Source organism: Anser anser, assembly GCF_964211835.1.
Source record: "Anser anser genome assembly, chromosome: 11".
Classification (NCBI taxonomy): Eukaryota; Metazoa; Chordata; class Aves; order Anseriformes; family Anatidae; genus Anser; species Anser anser.
Window position 1 is genome coordinate 8077259 of NC_139732.1, and position 25273 is coordinate 8102531.

General features: G+C 34.8%; 1 protein-coding gene across 5 annotated transcripts in view; it reads right to left on the reverse strand.

Moving 5' to 3' along the window:
- Positions 1 to 25273, reverse strand: part of LOC310905614 (uncharacterized protein) — a 40823-nt gene that overhangs the window by 9672 nt on the left and 5878 nt on the right. For 2 of the 5 annotated variants that reach the window (XM_083852142.1, XM_083852143.1), the window contains exons 1-3: positions 4135 to 4723; positions 3950 to 3994; positions 2241 to 2307 (exon numbers count right to left, since the gene is read on the reverse strand). In XM_083852142.1, coding sequence (XP_083708268.1) covers positions 2241 to 2307; positions 3950 to 3994; positions 4135 to 4229 — 207 coding nt within the window. In that variant the 5' untranslated portion in view covers positions 4230 to 4723. The other 3 variants (XR_014589168.1, XM_083852141.1, XR_014589169.1) reach the window with 3 other exon arrangements.

Consider the following 25273-nt stretch of genomic DNA (forward strand, 5'->3'; position numbering starts at 1 on the left):
GAGGCAAGCTGAACACGGATGTGTTCTCTCATAGGCAGTTTTAGCTTGGTTTTTCACATTCTTTAAAACAAACCATCAGGTACTTGGTGTTTGAAATACATTCAAAGCTACGAGTACTTTAGGCTCCTCGTGATTAGACCACTGAGATGGAATCACCCCCAAAATGTGGGCTCATTACTATCATCACATGGCAGTTACTGCTATATTAACTGTGCAGTGAAGGAGCTAAGGTTTACGTTACACACACAGATCCCTCATTTTTACTCCCACCATCCATCACAGCACAATCTACTGGAAAATGGAGTACAAATCATTCAGGAATTTACAACAGTAAGTTGAGCTAGTGCTGTGCTATATCATTTCTAGAAGAGGATGCCTTTGTTTGGCACCCTAAGGGCTGCTCATATGCATAAATAGCCGCCTTTTTTCTGCTTCTGAATCACAGTGTCCAGCCAATACAAAAAAGATTATGAAGTATGAAAACTGCACATATTTCCACCACAGAACAATAACAAGATCTATACTTTGATTTCCTGGGAAATAAAAATTGTAGCTATACTTCCTGTCAGCCCATTCCTTTGAACATGTTCTCTTCATAATTTGGGTTTTGAATCTAGTTTAAATGGCAGTTAAAAATTGTATGTGGCAGTACACAATGAAATTTAGCTTGACAGCTTGGACATCAAAACTAAAAATAAATGACTTCACATCCAAATAATAAGTAATAACAATGTTAGCCTGCATAAGAATAGCAGGACTGGATTCAAATACAATATTAATTTTAGGGATATGAGTGACTAGGGAGAGACAGAGGCAAAGAAACAAATCCTTCATATAGCAATAGTCTCTTCTTATCCCCCAGGCAACTGGCTGCCTTTCACCTCAGCGGCAGAGCAATTATGTGGCATAATGACTGCAGTGCAAATAAGCAGAGAGATTTTATTAAACCAAATGAGCAAATCATCTGCGTATTATTGCGATTTGATTGACAGTGACAAGTGTCGAGCAGACACGGATGTGAATATGATAAAGAAGCTTGCAGGAAAGCTCTTGATAATGTTACTCTTGATAAAGTTGCTCGGCAAACCTCTCTAAGTAAATAAAGGAGAAAGAATATGATGCATATTAATTCACATAGTTTGCAACCTGCCACAGGACTAGAGGAAAAGTTGCAATAGGTTCAGCACATGGCATTTCATATGAATTCTAAAATTGCATTTATGAGTCTCATAGACTTTACAATAATATATTAATATTAAAAGTAAAGGTCATTCCACATAACAGTTAAGCTGCCTGAGCTTCAACCTTTATATCAATAACAGGCTTGGGCTGGCGGCAAGAGGAGGAAGAAAACAAGCGGGAATGATCTGAATAATGTAAAATGTTACCTTGAAAGATTGCTGCCTTTTGCTGGGATGTCCATTTACAAACTTGTACTTTCAGTGGACAATTACATTTCTGACAGGCCTGCTGTCAGAATGATTAAATTGATACCTTTCATGCAGAGGTATTTGGGCATGTGATGAATTGACACGGACCTTCAGGCCTCTACAGAAGCTGCTCTTACATTAATGGCTCCCTGATGACATCATAGGTGCACAGTTTCCAAAGTTTCACGTCGTTGCAGTCAGCACAGAACTCAGGATAATTACTTTTGGCACATGGAGTGGATTAGCCAAGGTGGCTGGGAAGCTTTGACAGCACACCCGTGGAAAAAAAGCAGCAGGAATAAAATCACCTGTGCTCTAATGGTATTAAGATCATGAATAAATGTGTGCTTACAAGTTTAAATTGTTTGACTGGGTAAGACATGATAAATAGTTCTCTTTCCTCCACTCCATTTTTTTTTTAATTATTATTTCAAATTTGAATGTGAACAAGCAACAGCTTTATACCCTACTTTGGTTAACACTCTTTTGCCATCAAGTACCATCAAGTTGAAGATTTTCAGTCTGAAAAAGAACTGTATCTGAAAGGAAATATTCTTGTCACATGAAGTACGCTGCATAATGTAGAAAGCATTTCTGATTCATGTTGTAATACTGATTTGAATATCTATTTGGACATTTTTCAAACAGAGCAATTTTGGAAGGTTCTGTATTACTCTGAGTTGATTCCTACAAATTTTGTGCCTTACTTTAACTATGCGAGTAAACTTCAACAGAGGCATTCAAGAGCTGACATGCTCAGAATAACTGAGACTTGATAAAAAACACTTAATCCCTCTATTACTGACTTACATGAAAGATATCACAGATACATTTTCCATGATGTGAGCCTTCTGATGAACAGTCTACGGGGTATGAACTAAAAATAATAATAAAAAAATACAGTAAAATATTTTAAACAAAATCCATTTGCTATTATATATGTTGTATAATCTATTTGTTACAATAAGTATTGTATTTACTCAAATATTATAATTTATCTTTTAAAAATAAGTTGACATTAATTCCACCAAAAAAAAACCCCAACAAACTAGAATATTCAGTAAAGCACATTAATGTACTAAGTTAACTCCCATACTAAGTCCCACTGTAGGAAATGAATTAGCAATTTATGGATTATATGAAAATCACAATGTGGATACACGTTTTTCATCATTTTGATTGGAGTAAAATGTAGCAAAAGTATAGAAACCACTATCTAGACGCCAGGATAAAACCATCAGAATCAGAATTTACTATGCATTAAAATTGTCTATGGTGGGTTTTTGTTGTTGTTATTTTTAAATATAATTTGAATATTATTCATTCTTTCCTTTCTTTCAAGGTAGACAGATTTAAGTAGTAGTACAACCTAGAAAATTTTAGCATGCCTAAAATGCTTCTTTAAAGCATATCCAAGTTGATGCACTCTCTGGTCATTAAATATAAGAGTAAGCTCAGGTTAACAGATTCTGATCATCTTCAAAACCAAATTCCTACTCAGTATTTTTAATCATAAAGCAGTTAAATATTTACATAAGTCAATAAGAAGTCCAAACAAGCTTATTTTTAAAATTAATTTTTCCTCTAGGAGGATGTCTTAGATTTTACAATGAAATTCATGTTTAAGTTTTAAGATTTAAACATAAAATAGATCATTATGAAATTTAAGTATTAATCAGTTAAAACAATTATATGAGTTTTCTTAAAGTCTGTGTGAGCCTTCTACCATAAACCACACCATTATTTCCAGGTTAAAACCGGTGTATATTATGATCTAAAATGCAAAATTTCTTTTAAGAGATAGTTTACAACCTGTAACCATTAAAAACAAAAATATTAATCACATATTCAAAGTTAACTGATACAACAATTTTTTCTAAGACTACAGAAAATTGGTTTGAGAAAATATTGTTAATCTCTGTTCATTTTACTGAGATGCTCTTAATTGTTCTCTGAAAAAAATATTTAAAGTTATTGTAGGAAATTAATGAAGGATGACAATTTAGTAAAACATCATACTAACGTGTTCGCTTCTTGCCATCGGTGTGTGGATGGAGATTTAGCTGATTACTAGGAAGTTTCAAGATTTTGCCAGCCATTGCAAAAAGGAGAAATAAAAAGATCAAACACTTTGTTATTGTCACTTCTATCACACTTAAATAGAATTGAAAATAAATTCTTCTTCTTCCAAGAAGTGAATTTATTAAGAGTGGTGAAGCACTACTTTCCTCTTTTAGTGTATGAGTAGAACTTCACAAATCTTTCCTCAATCTTCAGGTTCATTGACCAGTGACAATGATATGGTAGGTGAATCCATCCTCAGTTTAAGTTCTATGTAATGCACACCCACAAAATTGTTATTTTTTCATAAATTTAGAAAACAAAACAATACTCCAAAGTTGTTACAAGCGGGGAAACAGAACCGAGATGGAGAATGAATGCTATAGAAGTCTTACTTCTTTGTATAATTATTATACACTTAAAAATATATAAATAAATAATAGATTGTCTACACTTACATTGGAAACCCAAAAATTTTGCAGCGCACAACATGCATCTGTTCTCTGTAAGGAAGAAATTCAATTTTATTTAAAAAAAATCATGTCTGTATATTCTATGCAAAGTATAGATATGCAAGTGTGCAAGTTGAGCAAAACTAGGCATTAGCTTACTGATTACTGGGTAGACTAACAAGTTGACTCACTTTGTAACCCTTCTTTTCCAAGTGTGCAAATTACAAACTTCATTCCTTGCAACTGGGGAATCAGGATTGTAAGCTATAGTACGGTTGGCCTTCATGGAAAGAAAGAAGGAAAAAAAAAAGTATCAGAAGACAGATTTTGGACCCTAATCTGATGGACCTGAGGTTTTGAAATCAAGTGTGCAGCAAGTAGTATTCACTGACCCAACATTTTTCATATCATCAAAATCCTACCTCTCTTACTATTTTAACACAATATTTATGGTTAACAATAAAATGCTAATAGTCCAGTATTGGAAAAGAAATATTTTCAGAGCTAAAATATAAATAAGAAATACATTTTACATTTATTTTCTGAAATATTACTATTTAATTATTTTAAGGGATGCTTTGAGGGAGATAACCAGATGTTAGGATAGCCAGTGTCATGAAATTTGTCTAAAATAATACTTAAAACCAGAACTGCAACCTAAGGAATGTCTAACCAATCCCACCAAGCCTAATTTTTTTTATTAAATGTCAGAGAAAAGCATCTTCATATGCTCTGTTTTTTTCTGAAAAATTAAACTGATATGCTTAAGAACCAATAATAATTAAGGACCTACCTTAAGAAAACAGTAAAATTGGTTGCAAAAAGATGGAAATGGAAATATACTTCAATTCCTTTTTGCATCGTACTATCCCCAAAGTTAGGATTACATGCTATCAGTTGTAACCTGCAGTACACATGACAATCTTAATTCTTTCAATGATCATGGCAAGATGACAAAGCATACAATATATATAACGACAAGTGTCAAATAATTATTTACCACTTAAATTCATACAGAAACTTTCAATCTGAACAGTTACCCTGCACTTCAGAAAAAAAAAAATAAATAAATTACATATGGAGAAGGAACTGATATGAATCCCTCTTTGGGGAGGATGACAGCATTTATTAAATTGGGCAATATTTTAGAATTAAAAAAAAAAAAAAAAAAAGACCGTTCAATTACAGGACACTTTAGGCGAGTATTGTTCATCTACTCTGTGATCTGTAGCTCCACCTCACCTCCAGGTAGTCCAGTAATACCTCTGATGATGAGAAGTTGTGATTAGTTTCTGTTTTACATGAAAAAGTGAAAACCTGTAAGCAAACTACTAGGTCTGTGGTCCCCTGCTAGCTCAGGGGACAGAGTGACACCTCCTGAGAGGTGTCCAGTTCACCATTCATACAGTCCCACCTGTTAGTGTTTGAACTCCAACAAGATGCCTGCCCAAGACAAGGCAGGACGGCTGACACATGAACAGTAGGGGCATTCCTGGCAGGCTGCACAGTTATAGGGTCCAGAAGAAAGAGTAGCTTACTGAAACAGCTCATGCAGAGGTCTCAGACAATTTGTAAACTTAATCAAATTAGAAGAAACCCTGTACAAAACAGAACAGTTTGTAAAAACTAAAGGCAATCACAAAACAGACAATCAAGTTTTGTATCAACCCTTTAATCTTTTCCACTTAAATACATCTTTGATGTAGGAATCATCATTAAAAACAAGTAAAAGCGAACTAAGCCCAAATACATCAGTTGCTCTACTAGAACCTATCTGTTATTTCGGTACTTTCAGTGATACTGACACTAATAAACTATAACAAAGATAAGAGTTGTTGTTGTTGTTTTAGAAAATACAAGGTTATTGCACAGAACTTCTGAGAGTGTAGGAAAGCTAAGAACCCATACTGCACAACATATAAACCACAGCCACTTATTTACTGAACAAATTAAGTTTATAAACGGTTGGAGAAAACCTAGAGAAATGAGAGGATGAAGATGGGGCTCAAGATGGCATTAAAAAAGTACATAGAGTCACAGAGCAGACATTTGTTATCAATATTCTACCTCAGGAAAAAAAAACGGCAGGGAGGGAATATTCAATATTCTGAGAGAGGAGAAAGCAACATGGGTAAAACGTTTGAGTATAAATCTCAGCATTGACCTTGTCTCCAAAGTGGCGCACAGGTAGGGGCCATGCTATGCCTCTCAGTCCTGCCATGCCTCCGTGTATCCCATGCACGCCCTCCAAGTTACCCAGACTGAGGGATGACTTCCCAGACAAGTTAATCCTATTTATGGACCAGATAATTTCATGTCAGTGTATTAGACTTGTGTTCTACACCAAACACCTGAACCGTTACCCAGAATATCTCAAAAGGACTGAAGTAGGAGGTTGGCAATAACAGTAAAAGTGGATTTTTTTTTTTCTTTCTTTCTTTAATTCAAACACTCAGAGGAAGAAAAACATGCCTCTAAACCAATGAACATGCAATTCTACTAAAACCAGCATATGCTTAGCCAGTGGATGCATTTTTGTTGCTCAGGGTGGCACCAGAAGTTACATGTTATATTTTTCATTTTCTCCAGTGGTAATTTCCTGGTCATTTACCTCCTCAATAATAATGTTTAGCTGAGTAAAATAATGCTTTAGGCTTTAAGTCTTAAAGGTTCTTCCCCCTTTGCCCCCCTCAGTAGGATGACTGATTTCAGCCCTTTAGAAAAATAAGCTTACTTATGAGACATTAGAGGCATTATTGCCTCCTTTAATATTCGTGACAGTCTCCCACAAATGTATCACAAGTTGGCATTTATTAGTGCTAGGCACAAGTAAGGGGCATGTTATTTGATTTGAATAACAGCTTGGAGCTACAGTTTGAGTCCAGAAATATATTAGTCAGAAACAATCTCATTTAATAACACAGAAACTAATAAAAGAAAAGTATTCCAACTGATTCAAAATTGAATTTATGAATATTGCTTAGCAGGATTAATGATCAAAAACTGAACCTGTTTGTCATGTTATAACAGACTTTTCGATTTAAATGCAAAACTAGAAGTCAATGAGTCCAATGGATTGTATATTGCTTTGAAGAAAACCAGTTCATTTTACACACAAGCTTTGAAATTGGCAATAAACTTTAATTACAGGGTCAGATAATCAAATTATAATCAAATAGCCTCACATAAAATCTATGTTTGAAATTAATGAGATACAATTCTACCAGTCTCTAATATTGTACCTCTGAAACTTACTAAAAGACATTTCATTTTCATTTAAAAGTCACCTTAAGGACTTTTCCCTCAATTTCTTCTGCATAGCACAATTTTATTTGGAAATGTCTCATTTCTAGACCACACAGTTCTAAAGATTTTTGCATATGGAAAAATCATTTGTTATTCCGGAGATTTTTTTTATTGATAATAAGAATTTTAATATAGCAATATTAGAAATCTTTCAAGTAGATGCATATTTATGCATTTTTAGAGAAAGCCACAGTTCAAATAATAAAGCTGTATAGTTGTTCAAATGCACATACTTATTAAAATTTTCATTTAAGATGAAATTTTTCATGACTGATCTTAACTTGCAAGCACAAACATATATGCTAATGTACACTACTGCATGATCTGTTTATTTTCTGGGGTATGTAACCATTATAATTTCTCCCTACATGTCTTACCTTATTTGGAAGAAGAAATATCTTACATTTAACACAAAAGATAGGAAGAATAAATGCAAACCTGCTCTGGCTTTCTTAAAGACTTGCTGCGTGGCTTCAGGCAAGTTGCATTATATTTTATAGCTGAGCTTTCTCAAGACTAAAATGGCAGCTTAGTACAACTTCTGTACAACTTCATGGGGTTTATCATGGGATCTTATTAAAGGGACTGTCGTTCTCAAATGAAGATGCAACATTTTAGGATGGATAACATCAGACCTTCTTAAGCATGCAACTTTAAAAGTACAGAAAATGCCAAGTAATTATAAAGCAATCACTCTACTTAGCAGCAGTAAGTGCTAGATAGCACTCAAAGTAACTTTTAAAAACTTATGCCACAATTAGAAAACCTTATACCAAAAGTAGAATTGTAAGATTTTACTACTAAGAAAAATATTTGTAGTTTTTTTTAAAAAACAATTTATTTCACGTTAAAAAAAAATAACAATTGTAAAAAACAGTTATTTAACCTAATTAATCGTCTACTTAGGTGCACTTCAACAAGAAAAATTAGATCCATTGCAGAAGACAATCAGTCCTCAGTGAACTTGGGTGTGAACTTACAGAACAGTAGCTATGTACCACATCGCAGTCAAGCCCCGGCAGGGCATTGCAGTCTCTCTAATCTCTGAGATAATCCATGGAGAAAGTGGTTCCTCCAGACCTCTTCTGGGGAAAAAGTAACTCCAGAGCAACTAAGACACATGCACAAAATATCCTGAAGTAAGCTAAAGTGTGAATGAGAAGTTCACAGGTGCTCCCTGGTACCTTCCCATATTAACGACCCAAGGAGAGCAATAATTGGAGCTGCAGAGGAAACTGATTGACAGATCTATCAGTGTGGCATAGCTTAAATGTCTTTAAATAAGTAACAAATTACTTCCACAGTAATATCCCTGATTATTACATATAGAGATATATTATGACCATATTGTGAAATATTAAGGACTGAGATGGGGTAGGAGGCTTTGTAATTCATAGTGCAGCCTTCGTGCCTGTTCCAGATTATTTCTGGGAACATGCATCACATTTGGAATAGCTTTAAAAAATCTTCAGCAATGGGGATTCCCTAACCTCACTTGTGAAATTAATCTAGAACATTACACATCTCACCATTATGAAGTTTATTGTCTTTCCTAAGCGTGATCTACTTTCTGCTAGTCTCATCACTTCAGAGTTGCATAAATAATCATCTTTGATGCTTACACAAATCAAATATTAGCTCCCTTCTACTCTACCACATACAGCTATTGGTCGGGCAGGTTATGCCGGCTAACATATTCAAGTCAACCATGAATCAGCCACAAAACAGACACAATACGTATTGCTAAAAGCAGAATTTTTGTCTGTTTGCTGATAAGCAAGATCGAAATTTTTCACATTTTACATCAAAACTCTGCCTGCCACAGATACAAATGTCTCATGATTTCAGTCATAACAAACCCATGTTTTGTTCTTTTTGCTTTCTGTATGTAAATTTATCCAGAAAAGATAAACTACAACTGATGACTGATTGAATTCTGTACATCATGATTTTTTTTTTTTTTTACTTCCTCTTATAATGTTTGAAAGCTACATATGCTTCCCCCATCTCAATCAGTTTCTCAGTGTTTTATTTCCTTGCAGAGGACAAATGCCCTAAGGACAAAAACAATTTATCTAGTAAACTTCTAGAAAGCTGCAACCAACTTTAATTGAACTTGACACATTAGCACTTTTTAGGTCACCAAAGAAGAGAAGAAGTCAGTGACTGACCTTGCTCATGAGACTTTTATAAATCCATTTGTACAGCAGCAGTTCATTGGATGCTTTACAGAGTGGAGAGAAAGTCCAGCCTGACACGTTACATGTCAAGACCTTAAGTATCCTCTTCAGACAGGTGCTTTTTACACTGCTGGTGAAAATGTAAATTAATTTGAATCACACTGGTTAAAAGGCAATTAGAATCAGCAAGATATCTCAAGAAATAGTTGCTTCCCTACTTTTTCAACTCCAACCTCTCAATTTTCAGTAATCATTAACTAATTTGGTGGCATCATTTAGCATTAAAATCAGTTATCACAAGCAGATTAGGGTATAACAACAGGATAGGGTATGTAGAATTTTTACAGAAATAATGCTGGAGGAGAAGGGAATTGTGAACATCTCACCTGCATCACCGTGATCAGATGAAGGTACAGCTCTGTGCAGTGACTGACACAGTGTAAAAACAGCTTGGAGGTTACAGGCAACCCACTGTTTGCCAGCAGAAACATATTAACGTGTTCATTTTGTACAAAATTTATCTTCTGAAGTTTGGCCTTCCGCCCCCGCCCCCAACACACACCCCTTCTGACTTTTCCAAAAAGCATACATTTTGGAGAAGAATCTGAGTTCGTTCTCTATGAATGCAACACCAAGTTGTTACTATTGGATATATCGTTACCCCATTTTTGACCTGAATTTTGAAAACTAACAAACAAAACCCCACCACAACAGCAAAAAGCTTACCAACCTTCAGTTTGTTTTTATTGGGGAAAAAAGAAAAAAAATATGTTGAAATCAGGTGTCTGTTTCCTTTCATCCTGGGTATTTATAAGGAATGCAAAGAAATACTTGAACAAGCAGATGGAAATTGTTTCTTTGCTTCTTGCTTCAAAGTCTTCATTAGCCGTCATATCACACAATCATTATGCTGAGGTAATTTTACTGAAATACTTGTTATCACATCATATACTCAATATGAACAATGCTGAATAAAGTCTTGGGAACCAATGTATTCTATTCTTTACTTCTTATATGTATATTTACTTCTACATATGTATTAGTATTTTGTTGGATCCCTTGAGAGTCCAGCTTTTCTTTCTCCTAGGGTTGTAAAATCATGGATGGAGACATTGTGACATGTACACCTAGGTGTCCACCTGCTAGACTGTTTAAGTTTTTGCAGATTTACTTCCACCAGTTTAAAAACCATGATGTTATCTCCTTTTTCTCAAAAAATTATGTACCATCTGATGTTACAGGTCATTTCTACTGGCCAGCATAAATAAAATGAGCCCCCACCTAGAGGGGCCACATTCTGTTCATTTTCTATGTACCCTGTGACCTGACATATCAACCAAATTTATCTTTGCACACCAATGCCCCATCTTTGCCTAAAGCCCCCCTTGCCATCATGAATTATTTTTCATCTCATGTAGAATACTTCAAGAAGCTTTTATTGTGATAGATCCAAAACCCCACAACTTTCTCAGATAACCACTTTATCAACTGCTTGCACAGATTTCAAGATTCTACTCTCAGCAAGTCACGAGACCAGAACAGAAAAGAAAGGCCATTTTTCCAAGTTCACTCATTCCTTTGAGCAACCAATTCCCTACTGTCCTGTTTATGGAAATACTTGCAACTAGCAATCAAAATGTCATATGAATGCAACAGTAGCTTTACCCTGATTACGTTCGTGTCTGTGGCACACTGTGGTAGATCTGTAACTGCCTGGCAAGTTTCCCTCAGGATACCTAAATCTATAGAATCACTGAACGAGATGCATGGTCTGTCCTGATCATAAATTTCCAACTACGAAAATAGTCTCTAACCATAGCCATGAGTTACTTTTGCAATGATTTGCCTTTGAAAAACTCCTACCCCCCCATGCCCTCCCCCTGACCTCCCACCCTGGTAATAAGCTAGCAATATCTCAAACCCTTTGTGTTCCTGTGTCAACACTATCCCCAAACTGTAAGTGTTAGCAGCTGTGCACAATATGAAAGGGTTTTTGAAACACAGGGAGACTAAAACAGGAGCAATCACAAGAGCCTCTTTGACTCTCAAAATGCTAAATCACACACTGCTGATCACTGAAATGGTTTCCTTTCCTTACCCAACTTATGTAGTGGTTTTGCTGTTTTGGCCAACCTACAAATGAACCTTTTGTAATAGGAGGCCTAAAAACTCTGAACATATGTGAGCATCCAAAGAGTTGGCAAGTTTTTGGACAGCCTCAGCTTTCTTTTCATTGTGAAAGTTTCTCCTCACTGATTGTATACTCAAAATAATTTACTTGTTTAAAAAACTATTCACATTTCTTTGGATTAAATTTTAAAATCATGCTATAAGTTACTGTGTTTATAAATGCATTGGTTCCTCCTCATCCAGATTGTGCATACATCGAAATACAATTTAGCTAGGCTGAAAGAGAGTGCAATAACATCCTGTAAGCCTGTAAAACACGGTGACACACAAACACAACACAGAAAGTCATCACTTTAAATGACCACAGACCTTGTCCTCTCTTTAACCAGTCTCTTCCTCGTCTTCCCCATTTTCTTCGGTTTGCCAATATCTTTTTTACAATCTACTCTGTAAGAACAGCAGAAACCTGCTACAGTGTTAAGGGTTATATATGTTATATGTTCTTATATATATTCACATGTCCTTATATATATATAAAAGATATATATATGATATATATATATGTATTCATATGTTCTTATATATATTCATATGTTCTTATATATATATTCATATGTTCTTATATATATTCGTGATATATATAAAAACAAACAAACAAGAGAAACTCTACACCTTCAAAATTATTTTCAGAAATTTCCTATAGTTCACCAACTGTCTAGCACTGCAATCTTTTTCTTTAGTTAAGCTGTATGCCAGGCTGAGGACTTTTTATGCCTCTCAGATTTATCTGCTCTACAAATTGTAAAGAAATTTCCCTTCACCCTACTGGTAACTGGTAAGTGCATTAGCAACATTTTCCCATATTTTCCATCTTTTGTTAGATCAGTCTTGTTGATTTGGAGCACTGTTCCTGACTTTTAACTGCATAGTTTTTTGATAATTTTGCTGTTCTTCATTTAAGTGGGGAGCACTGCAATGAAATTAGTTCAGAGATGTATTTTTTGTGCTCACCTCCAATTCCCTTTTCTTGACATTTTCCTATATCAGCAACTGGAGAATTGTGATTTTTTGTGTGCCATTTATTAAACATTTACAAACTACTGAAGAAAAAAAAAATATTTGTTTATCCATTATTTTAATTACTGAGTCTTCCTTTTCCAATGAGAAGGTCCAGTGTTCAGCCTTAATTACTAGACAGTTGTCCCACACTGACAAAATTCTTTTCAGATTCTTATCAGCTTTTAACATTCTTGCTCATGCTTAAAAAAACAGCCAGTATCCTATGCACTTCTTAGCCACCATTTTGCAATCAGTATCTAAACTTTCATTAGTACCAATGAATTGTTCATATACAAGAACTGTGGGAATCATCTTTGCACCTCCAACCTTTATCCTCTCAACTGCAATTGTCTATTTGCTGAAATGCAAGAATTTCAGAAAACCATGCCAATGCTTTCTATCTTCCCATGTTCAGTGCTACTTTTTATTGCCATTTTTCATATTTAACTTTTTTTGCCTTCTTTTTGTATTATTGCCTACTTTTCCCTGTTCTGTAAAATAAGGATTTTTTTGTTGTTGTTGTTAACCTACACACGATTAATTATTTGATAGAGCAGCATACAGACAGTAGTAGAAAAAATAGTTGCAATTACATATTGCTCAGCTTCCATTTTCCTCATGAGTGGCTGTTTTCTCTTCTGGCTGACTATTCCAAAAAATGGAAAGCCTAAGTCAAATTCCAATTCATATTTGGATGGCAAAAAATGCCAAAGGAAATAGCACTATGTCAGTCATTTAGTTACACAAGTACTGTAACAGTTTCTAAACTTCATCTCATCTTAAATTGAGTGTGCAGATCATATCCAATTTGTTTAAAATCAAGGTCAATGGCACCATAAAATCAAGAGGATACAAGAAGCCTATTAAGACATTTAGGTATAAAGTATTAGAATGGTGCTCATCATCTGAGGAATAATGTTCTTAAAGAGCTTCTCAAACAAGAAATAGTGAGGGGAAAAAAAAACTATTTTTTTTGAAAATGGAACTTGATAAGTGTGTGAGGTGATACGATAAGAAATTCCTGTGCCTGTTGGCCTTTTATTAATAAAATGGCTTCAAATTTAAGCCAACCACGCCATAATACTGACATATAAAGAAATGGTAAATACAACCTTATTTTCTGGAAATAATTAGAGATCAAACACTAACTTTGGCTGCAAATCAGTCTGAAGTACACTGACCCAAATTACAGGAGAGTGTTTATGACGTTAGGCATGGTGAATCAGTGAAGCCCCAGAAGCAGATAGCTGCCATCAATGGTAAGATTTTCTTCCTCATTACTGTAGATGGAGCCATAACATAAGTAAATACCCTCTTGGCAATACAAGTTTGGAATTCTGTAGAATATACTTCGAGGCTTTTCAGCATTTTTACATTACTGAGGTTTTAATTTTCAGTACAAACAATGTGAGAAGCCCGCTGTTTTCCTGATTTCTCAATCTGCTGAACTGATTCATTTCTCCGCACAAGTCCGGAAAGAAAGAAAAACAGTTGTTCAACTTCTCTTCTGTCCAGCAATTATCACCTAATCTAACCTTCTCTAACAATTTCTCTGCTTAAGGGCGCCTCTAGGGCTGTCAGTCCAGCTGAATTCATTTAGAAAATTAAATCCAAACCCGACTATTCTTACTCATCCTCTACACCCATTATTCCTTTCATAATTTTATGCTACTGTACTAAAAGGTAAGGCGACAGCACATTTTGTGGGTTTTATTGTAGTACATACAAAACATACTGCTGAAATATAGATTGTAGGAGTCTTACTGAGGAAGGAGGGATCACAGCACCATCTGACTGAAAGATGTGAGATAAAAGAGGAGCTATTTATAGGAATGAGCAAAATATGTCTGCAGTTGTCACTGTGGCTAACAACATGGGGTTCATGACTATAATTAATCTTTTCCTTCCTATACCTTATTTGTTTACTAAAAACAATCAATCAAACAAACAAACAAACAAAAAAGTATTGATTCCTTGCAGCAACATAAGCAAAAACCTCCACAAAGCCAAGTGGAAATATTGAAACACTATATTCTTTCATAATTCAAGATATTTTTTTTTCTGCTGCATCCTTTAGGAAGCAACACATATCACTCAAGTGTCACTTCACAGTGATCACTGAAGGAATCAAAATATATGCAGACTGATAGTAATGGACTCAGAATCACAGTCTGAACATGGAGAGCTCTAACTACCAGACACTTTTAAAATTATTATTTTCCAATGTTAAGGAAAACCCTAACTTTAGATCACATTTGGCAAATCTGCCTGGGTCTAAACACTGCGCACCAAAAAGTGCACATGGCCAAAAGTCACTCTCAAAAGAGCCAGAGATAAAAAGGAAGGAACAACACAGCTTACATGCAAAAAGCACAAATAAGTACCCTGTACTGCACGGTGGGAAGGGTTTGGGTCACTTCACTCCCTTTTCAGGTCTGCAGTTTGAGGAAACTACAAGCCCCTGTGTTGCCTTCCGTAGTCAGAAGACAATTTCTTAATCCACACTCAAATACATACAAACTGCAGGTGATTCAAAAACTATCAATTGATCCCAAATACTTTATATCCCTAAATGTGACGTGAAACAAAAAGGTACATAAATTTATTTTTAGACTGACGTCAGCTTCTGGCAAGCATCTGTGAAACCCCTGGTTTTAAAAGCTCTAATTATCCCCAAATAGTATTCTTTTTTTTACATGCTCGTGAAAATGAATTTCTGATTGTACAATAAAGTTGAACCATTGTCAGTTCAAGTTACAGTACTTAATGACGGAGCAGATATCACCCTGTGAAGTAGCCAGTACTTCCAAGTTCAACATACTTACATCGATTACAGACTCAGAAGTCAAACAAACTAGAATTCAAAGTACTGATTAGACAGGTCAATTACACACCCTATACATTTCATATTTAATGTTAGTAATTTCCGAGAAGATGATTTTCTGATTTGTTTAACACGTTATGCCAACAACAAAAGCACTTGGGAGTATCCAGACTTATTGCATGGTAATGGATTTTCAGAAGAAAAATATGATGAATCCTATTTATTGTAAATTGTTTCCTTCAGTTGGTCTTGAACTATTTAGTTTAAGAACATACTGTACTGAGTTGCAGCCTAATTTTGTTAATTTTTCTCATTTTGGAATAAATTATTTTGCAGTCATTTATGAAATGTGAAATTGTCTATAAGGAGATGCTTTGTTTTTAAACAAATGTTTATGTTCTTATCACTCAGAAAATTTTCCTAAATGACTGATAATAACCCTTGTCAGATACTTTAATTTCTTTTTTCAGTCATAAGACAGAGATACCTGTTTTTTTTTGCACATTTTTTTTAATGCAAGGGAAAGCAGTCTGCAGATGAATTATATTAAATTTAGCTTATCCAGATGCTGAGATGTGCTTCAAGTTATATTGTACAAAAATCATAGATGTCTCTGTGCTCTATTTAAATATTAATTATCATATTCTGCCCAAATAATTAAAAGTAAGATTAAAATGCTTTTAAAGGCTGTCCTGTCCAAAAGATGCTCAATAAATTCATGTGAGCTATTTATTATTTTAATCCGTAATCACACACACAATACAACCTAATACATCTAGATACTGCGTAAAGTCAAGAGATCCATTTCTTTCTCTCTGTGTATAAAGATAAATAAAGGAGCAAGCAGTGAGGAAACAAAAAGTCAGTTCTGTACTGAAACTAGCCACAGGAAGAGAGTTGCCAGTTTCCTCCACAGAATGCTTTCAAGTATATATCCTAAATATTTGGCACATAGTCTAACTTGTGTATGTCTTTAAAAACAGCTAGATAAATCAAAACTAGGGTCAACTTAGGTGATTGGGACTTTTGGTATCATTTACAATGGTGACAGATATATTTAAAATAACACAATCAAGTTCAGAGATCTCTCCTTACAGCTCGGGTGTTTGAAAGCACTTACTTCAGCTCCTGCTTCATGACTTGGGTCACATGTGAAAAGTTAAGAAATCCAATTTAACTGGGCAGCATACCTTTGGGTGCCTGGCGGCCCACAGACTGAATCACGTATCTGCAGCTTCTACACCCTGGAGCAAAGATGGTACATAATTAGGTGTAACAAGAGCATCTCTTATTTCAAGAAATTCATTAGTCAAATAAAAGAATCTACTTAACTAAAACAGTTACAGCAATTTATTTTATTAAGGTCAACATTTCACTTTATTTATTTATTACCTGTGCTGAGGCCTTTCTTTAATATATGACATTAGAATTTGTTTTCTGCTGTTCTGGCTTACATTAGATAACCACTTTTGGATTTTATGCAAGACATATGGAAAAATTCATCACTGATTTACTGCACGTTTCCACGCATGGTCAAACTAATATCTGATCACTATTGAAGTAGTACAACCCTGCTTGGCAGTGAATACATAAGCAAATTTCCCAACACATGGATGTATGCAGCCTTGTGCAAGAAAGCCTCTGTAAGGCAAAATATTTAATAATACACTGCAGCATTTACTGGGAAAAAATAATGGGAAAATTCAATTTGGGATTTCTTTTTGCTTCAGAAATTACTGCAACTGAAACAGGTATTGCAATAAATAAACAAAAAATATTGCAATATCTATCTCCAATACTCCATGTATTTTTTTGTTTGTTTGGCTTTTTTATGCTTTTGAGTTTTATAACTGATATGATAACATTTTGGGAACTTTTGCTTCTTTTCAATAACTGCAGAGGATGGCATTCATAATCTTACTCTTTAAAATGACTCTTTGGTTATCAATTAAATATTTTAAATTCCATTATTGCTTGACAATTTACCTATACCACTGGTTCTAAGAATAAAATGTATGCACTGTGCCTCAGTATTGTTTACAACTTTCTGTCCTAAGCTACTTTTTTGTGGATTTCAGTTAGGCCAACAAGGCTAGTTTTAGTACCTTCACAGCAGGTGGAACGACCTTCACCTCATTTCTATTTTACAATGTGTTTTGTGAAGCTCTTGTCAAGTTACTTCAGAGCTCATAGTGACAATACATTGCAGAAGTTAGTCTCTTCTAAAAATAAGATTTAATTACTTTCACATTTTGTTACAGACAAAGCTAATAATTAGAAGGTGTCATTTCACTTAATCAGAAACCCATCCTCTGCTTAAGGACTCATGCAGTTTTTTTTCCCCTGGGGAGGCAGGGAACAAAAAACAGAAACAAAACAGTGACTGCTAATGCTGACTTGGGAAGTGTTTAACTAAACACTTCATGTTTAGTTAGCATGGTTCACAGATGTTTTTGCATCCTCAATAGCTTCACGGGCAAGATAGTTAACTTTGATGATATGAAAATGTCAAGAAGAATTATCAGGGAGAAAGAAAAAACTCTAGAAGTTTTCTGAGGTTATATGGCCATAAGGAATCGTCTTTCTTCAAGACGCAGTAGTAAAGATAGCCCATTTTTGATGAGCAGATGGTCCCCTTGAGTAAAAGGACTCCACTGATAGAAAATAGAGTATTTGAAAAGCATAATCATGCCTCTTCCTAGATATTCTGTCATGTGTACAGAATAGTTAATCCATCTTTTAGCAAGATTAGCTGTCAGATTAACACATTATCCATGTGAGTCACTGTTAGTCTAAAGCAAGGATGTGCTTGAAGAATGATGTGCACCCACATGAAGGAAGGTTTACAGAGGCTGACTTACACCACCACTATGGAATGCGAAGCCAGCTTTTTTATTTTTATTTTTTAAATTTATTTATTTATTTTTTGCTAATGCTGGCCAGAGCTCTGCAAACAGCCACTCTCAATTGCTGTAGCATGCTGAGCTGCTACAAGCCTTGATGTGGATTTGAACATCCATATGCAGGCCTTGCATCTGCCACACACATCCACGTATTAACTCTAGGACATATATGCCTCTATTGTTCTAGAGGTTATACATTAAGACATTAAAGAATTTACTTACTCAAAATGCTCTTCAATACATTATTTTTAGCCATTCAAGAGCATTCAACTTCTTCTGGAAAGTCAAGTTTAAGTTAAATCAATTTCATAATAGAACAGGATGCAATCTGTGAACAGAATGCTTTCTTTTATAAATCAAAGAAATATAGATGAAAGTTATCACAAGCAACTGGTAGATGTCAACATCCCATTTGAAAACCACACCCTGGGCATGCCTTCCTATTGCACATTTCTCAGACACCAGGTAAAGAAACAGAGTAAGAGTAATCTCACCTCAATGCAATGGTGGTCCATTTTGAAAAACTGGCTCCTGGAAACATCATCATATGAAAGATTGCACTATAGCATGCGACTGCAGCTCAGAGCTAAAGATCTCCTCCCCACACTGTTTTGTTTCGGCTTTATTTTACTCTCCACTCTTACTCAGTGTGGCTTTATTTTTCACTCTTCAGCAGGCCAACAAAGCCCCTTTCTTGCACAGCCTATATCTGTACCTTTTTATAATCTTCCAAAATTAACAATCAAGCTAAATGAAGACAAAGCCTGCTCTGAAACAAGCTTTGTTTGAATACACGAAGATTTGGCAAGAGAAGGAAGCCTTCTTAGGGAAGCTGCTTAGAAGACAAGTCACAGCCAAACATTCCAAGTGGTTTCTGAAGCTGCTGAGGCTTTTGTGCCTAGTCAGTGTTCGCTGTCTATGGCGGCAGCTAAAAGAAAATAAAACTTTCTCATTTTCTTTCCTTTGTCTCTGTTTTTTCGGTCATGAGCCATCTAAAGAGTCCTGGCTTTCTCTGCAAACACATGGGACAGCTGGTCTCTATGGGCAACCCCCCATATGCAACAGAATATGAACATTACATGTTTATCATCTAAGGACACTCAGCTGCCATTTGAGTACAGTCCACAACCACTTGTAGTTAGAAAATCTGTAAAAGTCAGCAAATTCCACTAAACAACAAGAAAACAAACAAACAACACTTTGTATGTACAACTATTAACAAATTGGATTCACTAAGAAATAAACGAGTGTCAGATCTCAGACCAAAGACACGAGACATAGAACAGCTGTTTTAATGTAGCCCTTTCTATCAAAACAAGCTTAAGACAATTTTCCGATTCAAGTCAGAAAAGATTCTAAAATACAGTATCTTAAAGAGCAATCTGATGAACACAAGTATTTAAAAGTGGCACAAGTGGTCTTGTTTTTTAAAGCCAAGGACACAATATAAACCCAACATGTAATATTTGTTGTAATAACAATGCAACTTCTGGTTGCACGAGAGTTTGCATCAAGTCTTAAGTCTCTTCAATGTCCTTAATAAACACTATAGGAAGAAGCAAGCATAATTCCACCCAAGCATTACTCTAATCATCCACATCCAGTATATTATAATAAGAAAACAGGGATAACTGTCAGAAAGCTGTGTACTTACAATCTTACTGAGCATCCAATGTATTCAGCTAATTAATACACGTCCCACCTATTTCACCTTCTGTCCAACTCTTAAGTAACAGCATCCCATAGCCAACACATTCAGAAGCAATAAGAGAGGCAGCAAACAGGGACACAGTTTATGTCTGAAGACTTCCTGAGATCACCAGGAACCTAAAACCATTCTAAATCCATGTTCAAGGTGATATTCAGTATCACCCTGTAACTTAAGATATTCAGCTTACTGGTAGCTCCTGCATCAAACATGAATCCACAGAGAAAAATAGTAATTACTAATTTATTTTTTTAATGAATTATTGACATAAATATTATCCCAGTACAAAAGATGATGCTATTTCACTTTGATAAATGAAGGTAATTCCTGTCCCCGTATTTTATCTTCAAAGCACCAGTGTAGAGGTGGAAAATAATCTGATTTAATGTAGATGATAATGAAATAGCAGAACAACAGGTGAGCAATGAAAAAAAGACACATTTTTGTATGTGTTTGAGGCAAGGGATTTCCCCGCCCTCTGGTAGAAACATTGAGTTGTTTCCCCTTATTTCATTTTACATTTCAAAACAGCATTCTTTTCTAAGTAGACAACAGGAACCAAGGCAAGAAACTACATTAAATAAATCTCTAAAATCTTTCTAAACAGGCTTCAGGCAATGCTGCACTTTTCCTTTCAAATATTTCCATGTAAAATCAGATGTTAACTCTCTGAGTGAACCCATGTGTGAATGCTTTATTCATCAGATTAATGGCTGTGGAGCAACAGGCAACTGAACGCATTTCCACTCACATAAGGTATTCATGACTTTCCAGAAAAACTTCACATTATTGCAACTACTTTTCAGTCAAATATGTGTCATCTAGTGAAGAAAGAAAGAAATTGCAACAGTATTTAATGGAAACTACAGTAGATATATTGACACAAGCAGGAGTTTGTTTCTCTAACTAGCACCTTACTATTAATTTGACAGATTGATTTTTGGCTTGCTCTACATTTGAAAACAAACCAAAAAAACAGTCTTTGCCCTGGGATACTTTAGATTGCCCAGTGTAATCTCTCTTTGGTGTTGCTTTTATGCAGATCCAAAAAACGATCAATAGAATTCAGTCAGCTGCAGTGCTCTATCAGCTAAGGAATATGTTACGATAACCTACAGGGTGTAATGACAACCTGTAGGGTGAAAATATATAGGAAAATAAAAAAAGTCAACGTTCTATGTCACATTTACAGTCATACTACATATTATACATGCACCTAAATTTATACAATGACTCAAATTTACACAACCATATACACAACTTAATGGTAAGGTTTCACTTCTGGTCACCTTGATCGGTGGGAATATGGTAGATCTAGACAAGACAAAACATACAGGTAGTGATGCTCATGCCACAAGAGCAGCAATGAACTCAATAATATTTGATGTGAAGTTGGCAATATAAAAGTGAAATCAAGAAGTGATTTAACATTCATACATATGAAGAAACCTGAACTACAATTGTAAATGTCAAAAAGCACAACGCTGGAACTTTGGTAAAATCTTCTCCTTGAAGATCCTGTCAACCTTTCTTTAATTTTTTTTTTAGGATTTAAATACTTCCTTTTATTTCTTATTCTCTACTCATTTTTTCCCTCTTTCTCTCCTCTGAAATATTGCCTGATACCTGCTTTTGGGGTTGATCATCGTTCATTTTTTCCGAAATACTGAATCAGATCTGTTGCTTGGTCTGACCCTGTTTGTGAATGCTTACAAATATCTTTGTCATGTTGTTCTTTTTGTTTTTAATTTAATGCAGACAAATTTACAATGGATGTTTGGGTTACAGTGAAACCTTGTTAAACTGAACATTTTGGGACCACATCACAGTTCAGATGAAAGGAAGTTCATACTTGTGCAACATAGCGTTTGCTTGTTCAAGTATGTATTTTTGCATATACTAATAACTTCAAAGCATATGCACTAAACCCTACATTCCTGAAATTATAACAGTGGCTGGAACAACAGAGATAGTGGCAAGTCAGCAAACCACAGAGTGATAATTTGATCACTGGGTTACAGAATAGTCAAGTTCCCCTGTGACCCCAAACTTAAAACTGTGTACAGTTCACAGCCTCCGGCACGCAAGGAATTTGAGAAAAAAGAGCCTGAGTAATTAGAATACACAGTCTGTGTTGTGCTTCAGCTTTCATAATGCTATTTCCCATACTTTTTTATTTTTTTTTTTCCAGTTTAAAAGCATCTGCTATACTGCTGTCCCAAACAGGATTATACTGGATGTGCTATATTGTTGAAGAGTTCCTTTGGGCGTCAATGTAGAAAGCCTAACAATGAAGAAGCTTAAATATATGGCTTAATTTCATGTTTCAAGATAAATGAGTCACAATTTATACTGAGAAGCCAGGCCAAAGGTCCATCTAACTGATTAACCTGATTGCTGCAATGTCTAAGAGCACCTAAAGAATAATAGGGCAAGAATATATGGCACATTCTCCTAACATTTTCTCACCCTCTACCTATTTTCAGCTCATGACATTTCTGAGCCACAAGTAGCTTCTAAGTATTTAGCAAGTATTTATGCATTTCTATTCCTTAAACTTGTCCTGCTCTCCCCTGCAGACATGCAAAGCTTAGCCCTTATAACAACACTGAAGGAAGAGCTGCCACCTCCTTAACAGTACCAATGAATCCTACAAATTAGAAACAGGTCTTCTACAGAAGTAAAAAAATATAGAGAGGAGCAACAGGTACTAAAACTGAAAGAAAGAGAATATGTATTACCTTTAGTAATACACCATTGTCCCTCCAATTTCAGTTCTTGTACAGTTGTGTTGCACTTTGCCATTGACACATCCTCAACTCTCACCAACTGCAGCCAGGCATATTTTCCTTCTTTTTTTCCTTTCAAAATCGTATTATGTGCTACACAGTTTGTAAAATGCTTTAAGGATTCCTTATGGGAACTGCAAATCAAAGATTGGATTTGAGAATACTGTTACTTCACAAAAATATCTAACAAAAATGGTATTTAAATCTTAATAAAAACAATGTGATAAATCTTAATAACAACAATGTGATATCAGTTGTCATCTGCTAGAATGTTATGTTTGGCGTTTATTACTGAATAATTTAAGATCCTTACATGCAAATTGTTCCAACAGACATAATTTGAAAACAAACATTGGCAAGTGTTTTGTTACCACTGAAGCTGTTTTCAAGTACAATTTGTGCAGTATAAATAAGAACACATACTCACATTGTGACTAGGACAATGCTTTGTAAAATTCCCAGAGGTTTGGCACTTGTGATTAATTTTTCCTCATGTATTTATGCATGTAACAGTTCTGAACTGATAACTCACTTGCAGTGCTGAAGAGTTCTCAGTAAGCAACCACATATAATAATTAAGCCGAACTATCTATTACTATTTAAGGAATAAAAAAAAAGGCAGTTTACAGTATTCTGAAAAGGTGTTTTAAAAACATAAAATGTATATATTTACTTCTTAATGTCCACAAGGCTTTGAACAAAAAAAAATTAGTCTAATATATAATCTAATATATCATAGAAGGATATACTATGGTTCTCATATAATCAAAATAAGAGGTCAGAAAGGGCAGTCTAAAGCAATGAACTAGAAACTACATCTGAATATTTAAAACCAAATCTCTGTAAAGGTCTGTAACACCCAGCATGGATACAGATTGCTCCAAAATTTATATACAAACTCCAACTCTTTTCCCTTTTTATCTAACAGCATCAGAATTTGTGTGATAGTTGAATCAAAGAGTCACACTGTATGGAATCCTATGAAATTTATATTGCAATAAACAAGTAGGAAAAAAAATAAGGTCAGTTCAACTCTAATGTCTCCAATTATATCTATCTATCTATCTATCTATCTATCTAATAAGGTCATTTTAACTCTAATGTCTCCAATTATATATATATATATATAAATAAATTAAATGCTAAACCTGCTTCACACTCAGGTACAACCCTTCAGAGAACTAAACAGATCACTTATTTTTAGTATTTAATCAGTTCAGTGCTACCTGTTGACTTTTACTGGTTTTGGAATGGAGAAAGTATTGCAGCACAGCTCACGATTTACACCAGTCCAGATGCTGCAAGGAGGTACACACTGGCACACAGAGGATTTATGAGTTACTCAAATCTCTTGGAGCTTATTTTTTTTCCCCATAACATTTCCTCTTGCATGTATCATACTTCCATACAAAACTGTAAAATTCAGAATTAAAATATGTTCTTTAAATAAACAGTAAACAAGATAATCTCAAATTTTATTATGAATTCCTATTCCGTATGTAAATGTCCAATCAGACAGTAGGGGGCAACTTTCACCCACAAGTCATACTTTACGCATTCTGCTATATAATATAATGACATGAAGGGGGTACTTTCAATACTTACCTAAGTTTGTTGTGTGGTCTGTATCAATTTTATAAAATGTAAGGTTTCATTTTTAAACCCGTTTTGTTCTCCAGGCACTATGCTGAAGAAATATCTGGTTTATATACTAAGAAAATGGTGCAAGATGAAGTAAGAAACTACACTCTTAAAGATGTTGAGAAATAAAGGAGAAGGACAATATATTTCTCTAGCTTGCTGTCATAGGATTTGTGAGAAACCAATCTCATAAAGCATATTTTTCCATGCTTGCAATCTGATTAACAATTCTTCCCTGAATAAGCTATTTAGAAAAACAATAATTTAGTACCCTAAAAACAGAGCCGGAAGTAATATAAAAGCTAATATAAACAGCAAAGTATTCATTAATGATGTTAACATAAAAAATAAAAAAATGTTTAACAATAAATCTAAGTTAAAGAAGAAACTGATGTTCTATATCATGTGTAATGTTTTGTATCACTCAAAAAAATAAAATTTTGCTATGAATTTTGCCAGACAGCAAATGCTAAATAGGCAGGCATGGCATCAGAGGATATAAGCAGTCAACACAGCATTTTTTCCAATTATGCTCAATTATATTGTATTACTGTGATTTTTACTGAATTAGAAGAGAATATCAGTTATGGAACTTAACATGCAAAGAACTGATTTCCCTTTAAAGTTCCTATTTCACTTATAAAATGCACAAATTGGTGAAAGTGAAGAAGTAGAGCTAGCCTGAAAGTATTTTCACGCTAAACCCAACCGAGTGGCACAATGCAAACACTTCTAATAAACCCACAAAACCTGGGGCTAGTCTTGCTATAAGAATGAAAGCAGTCAGGCT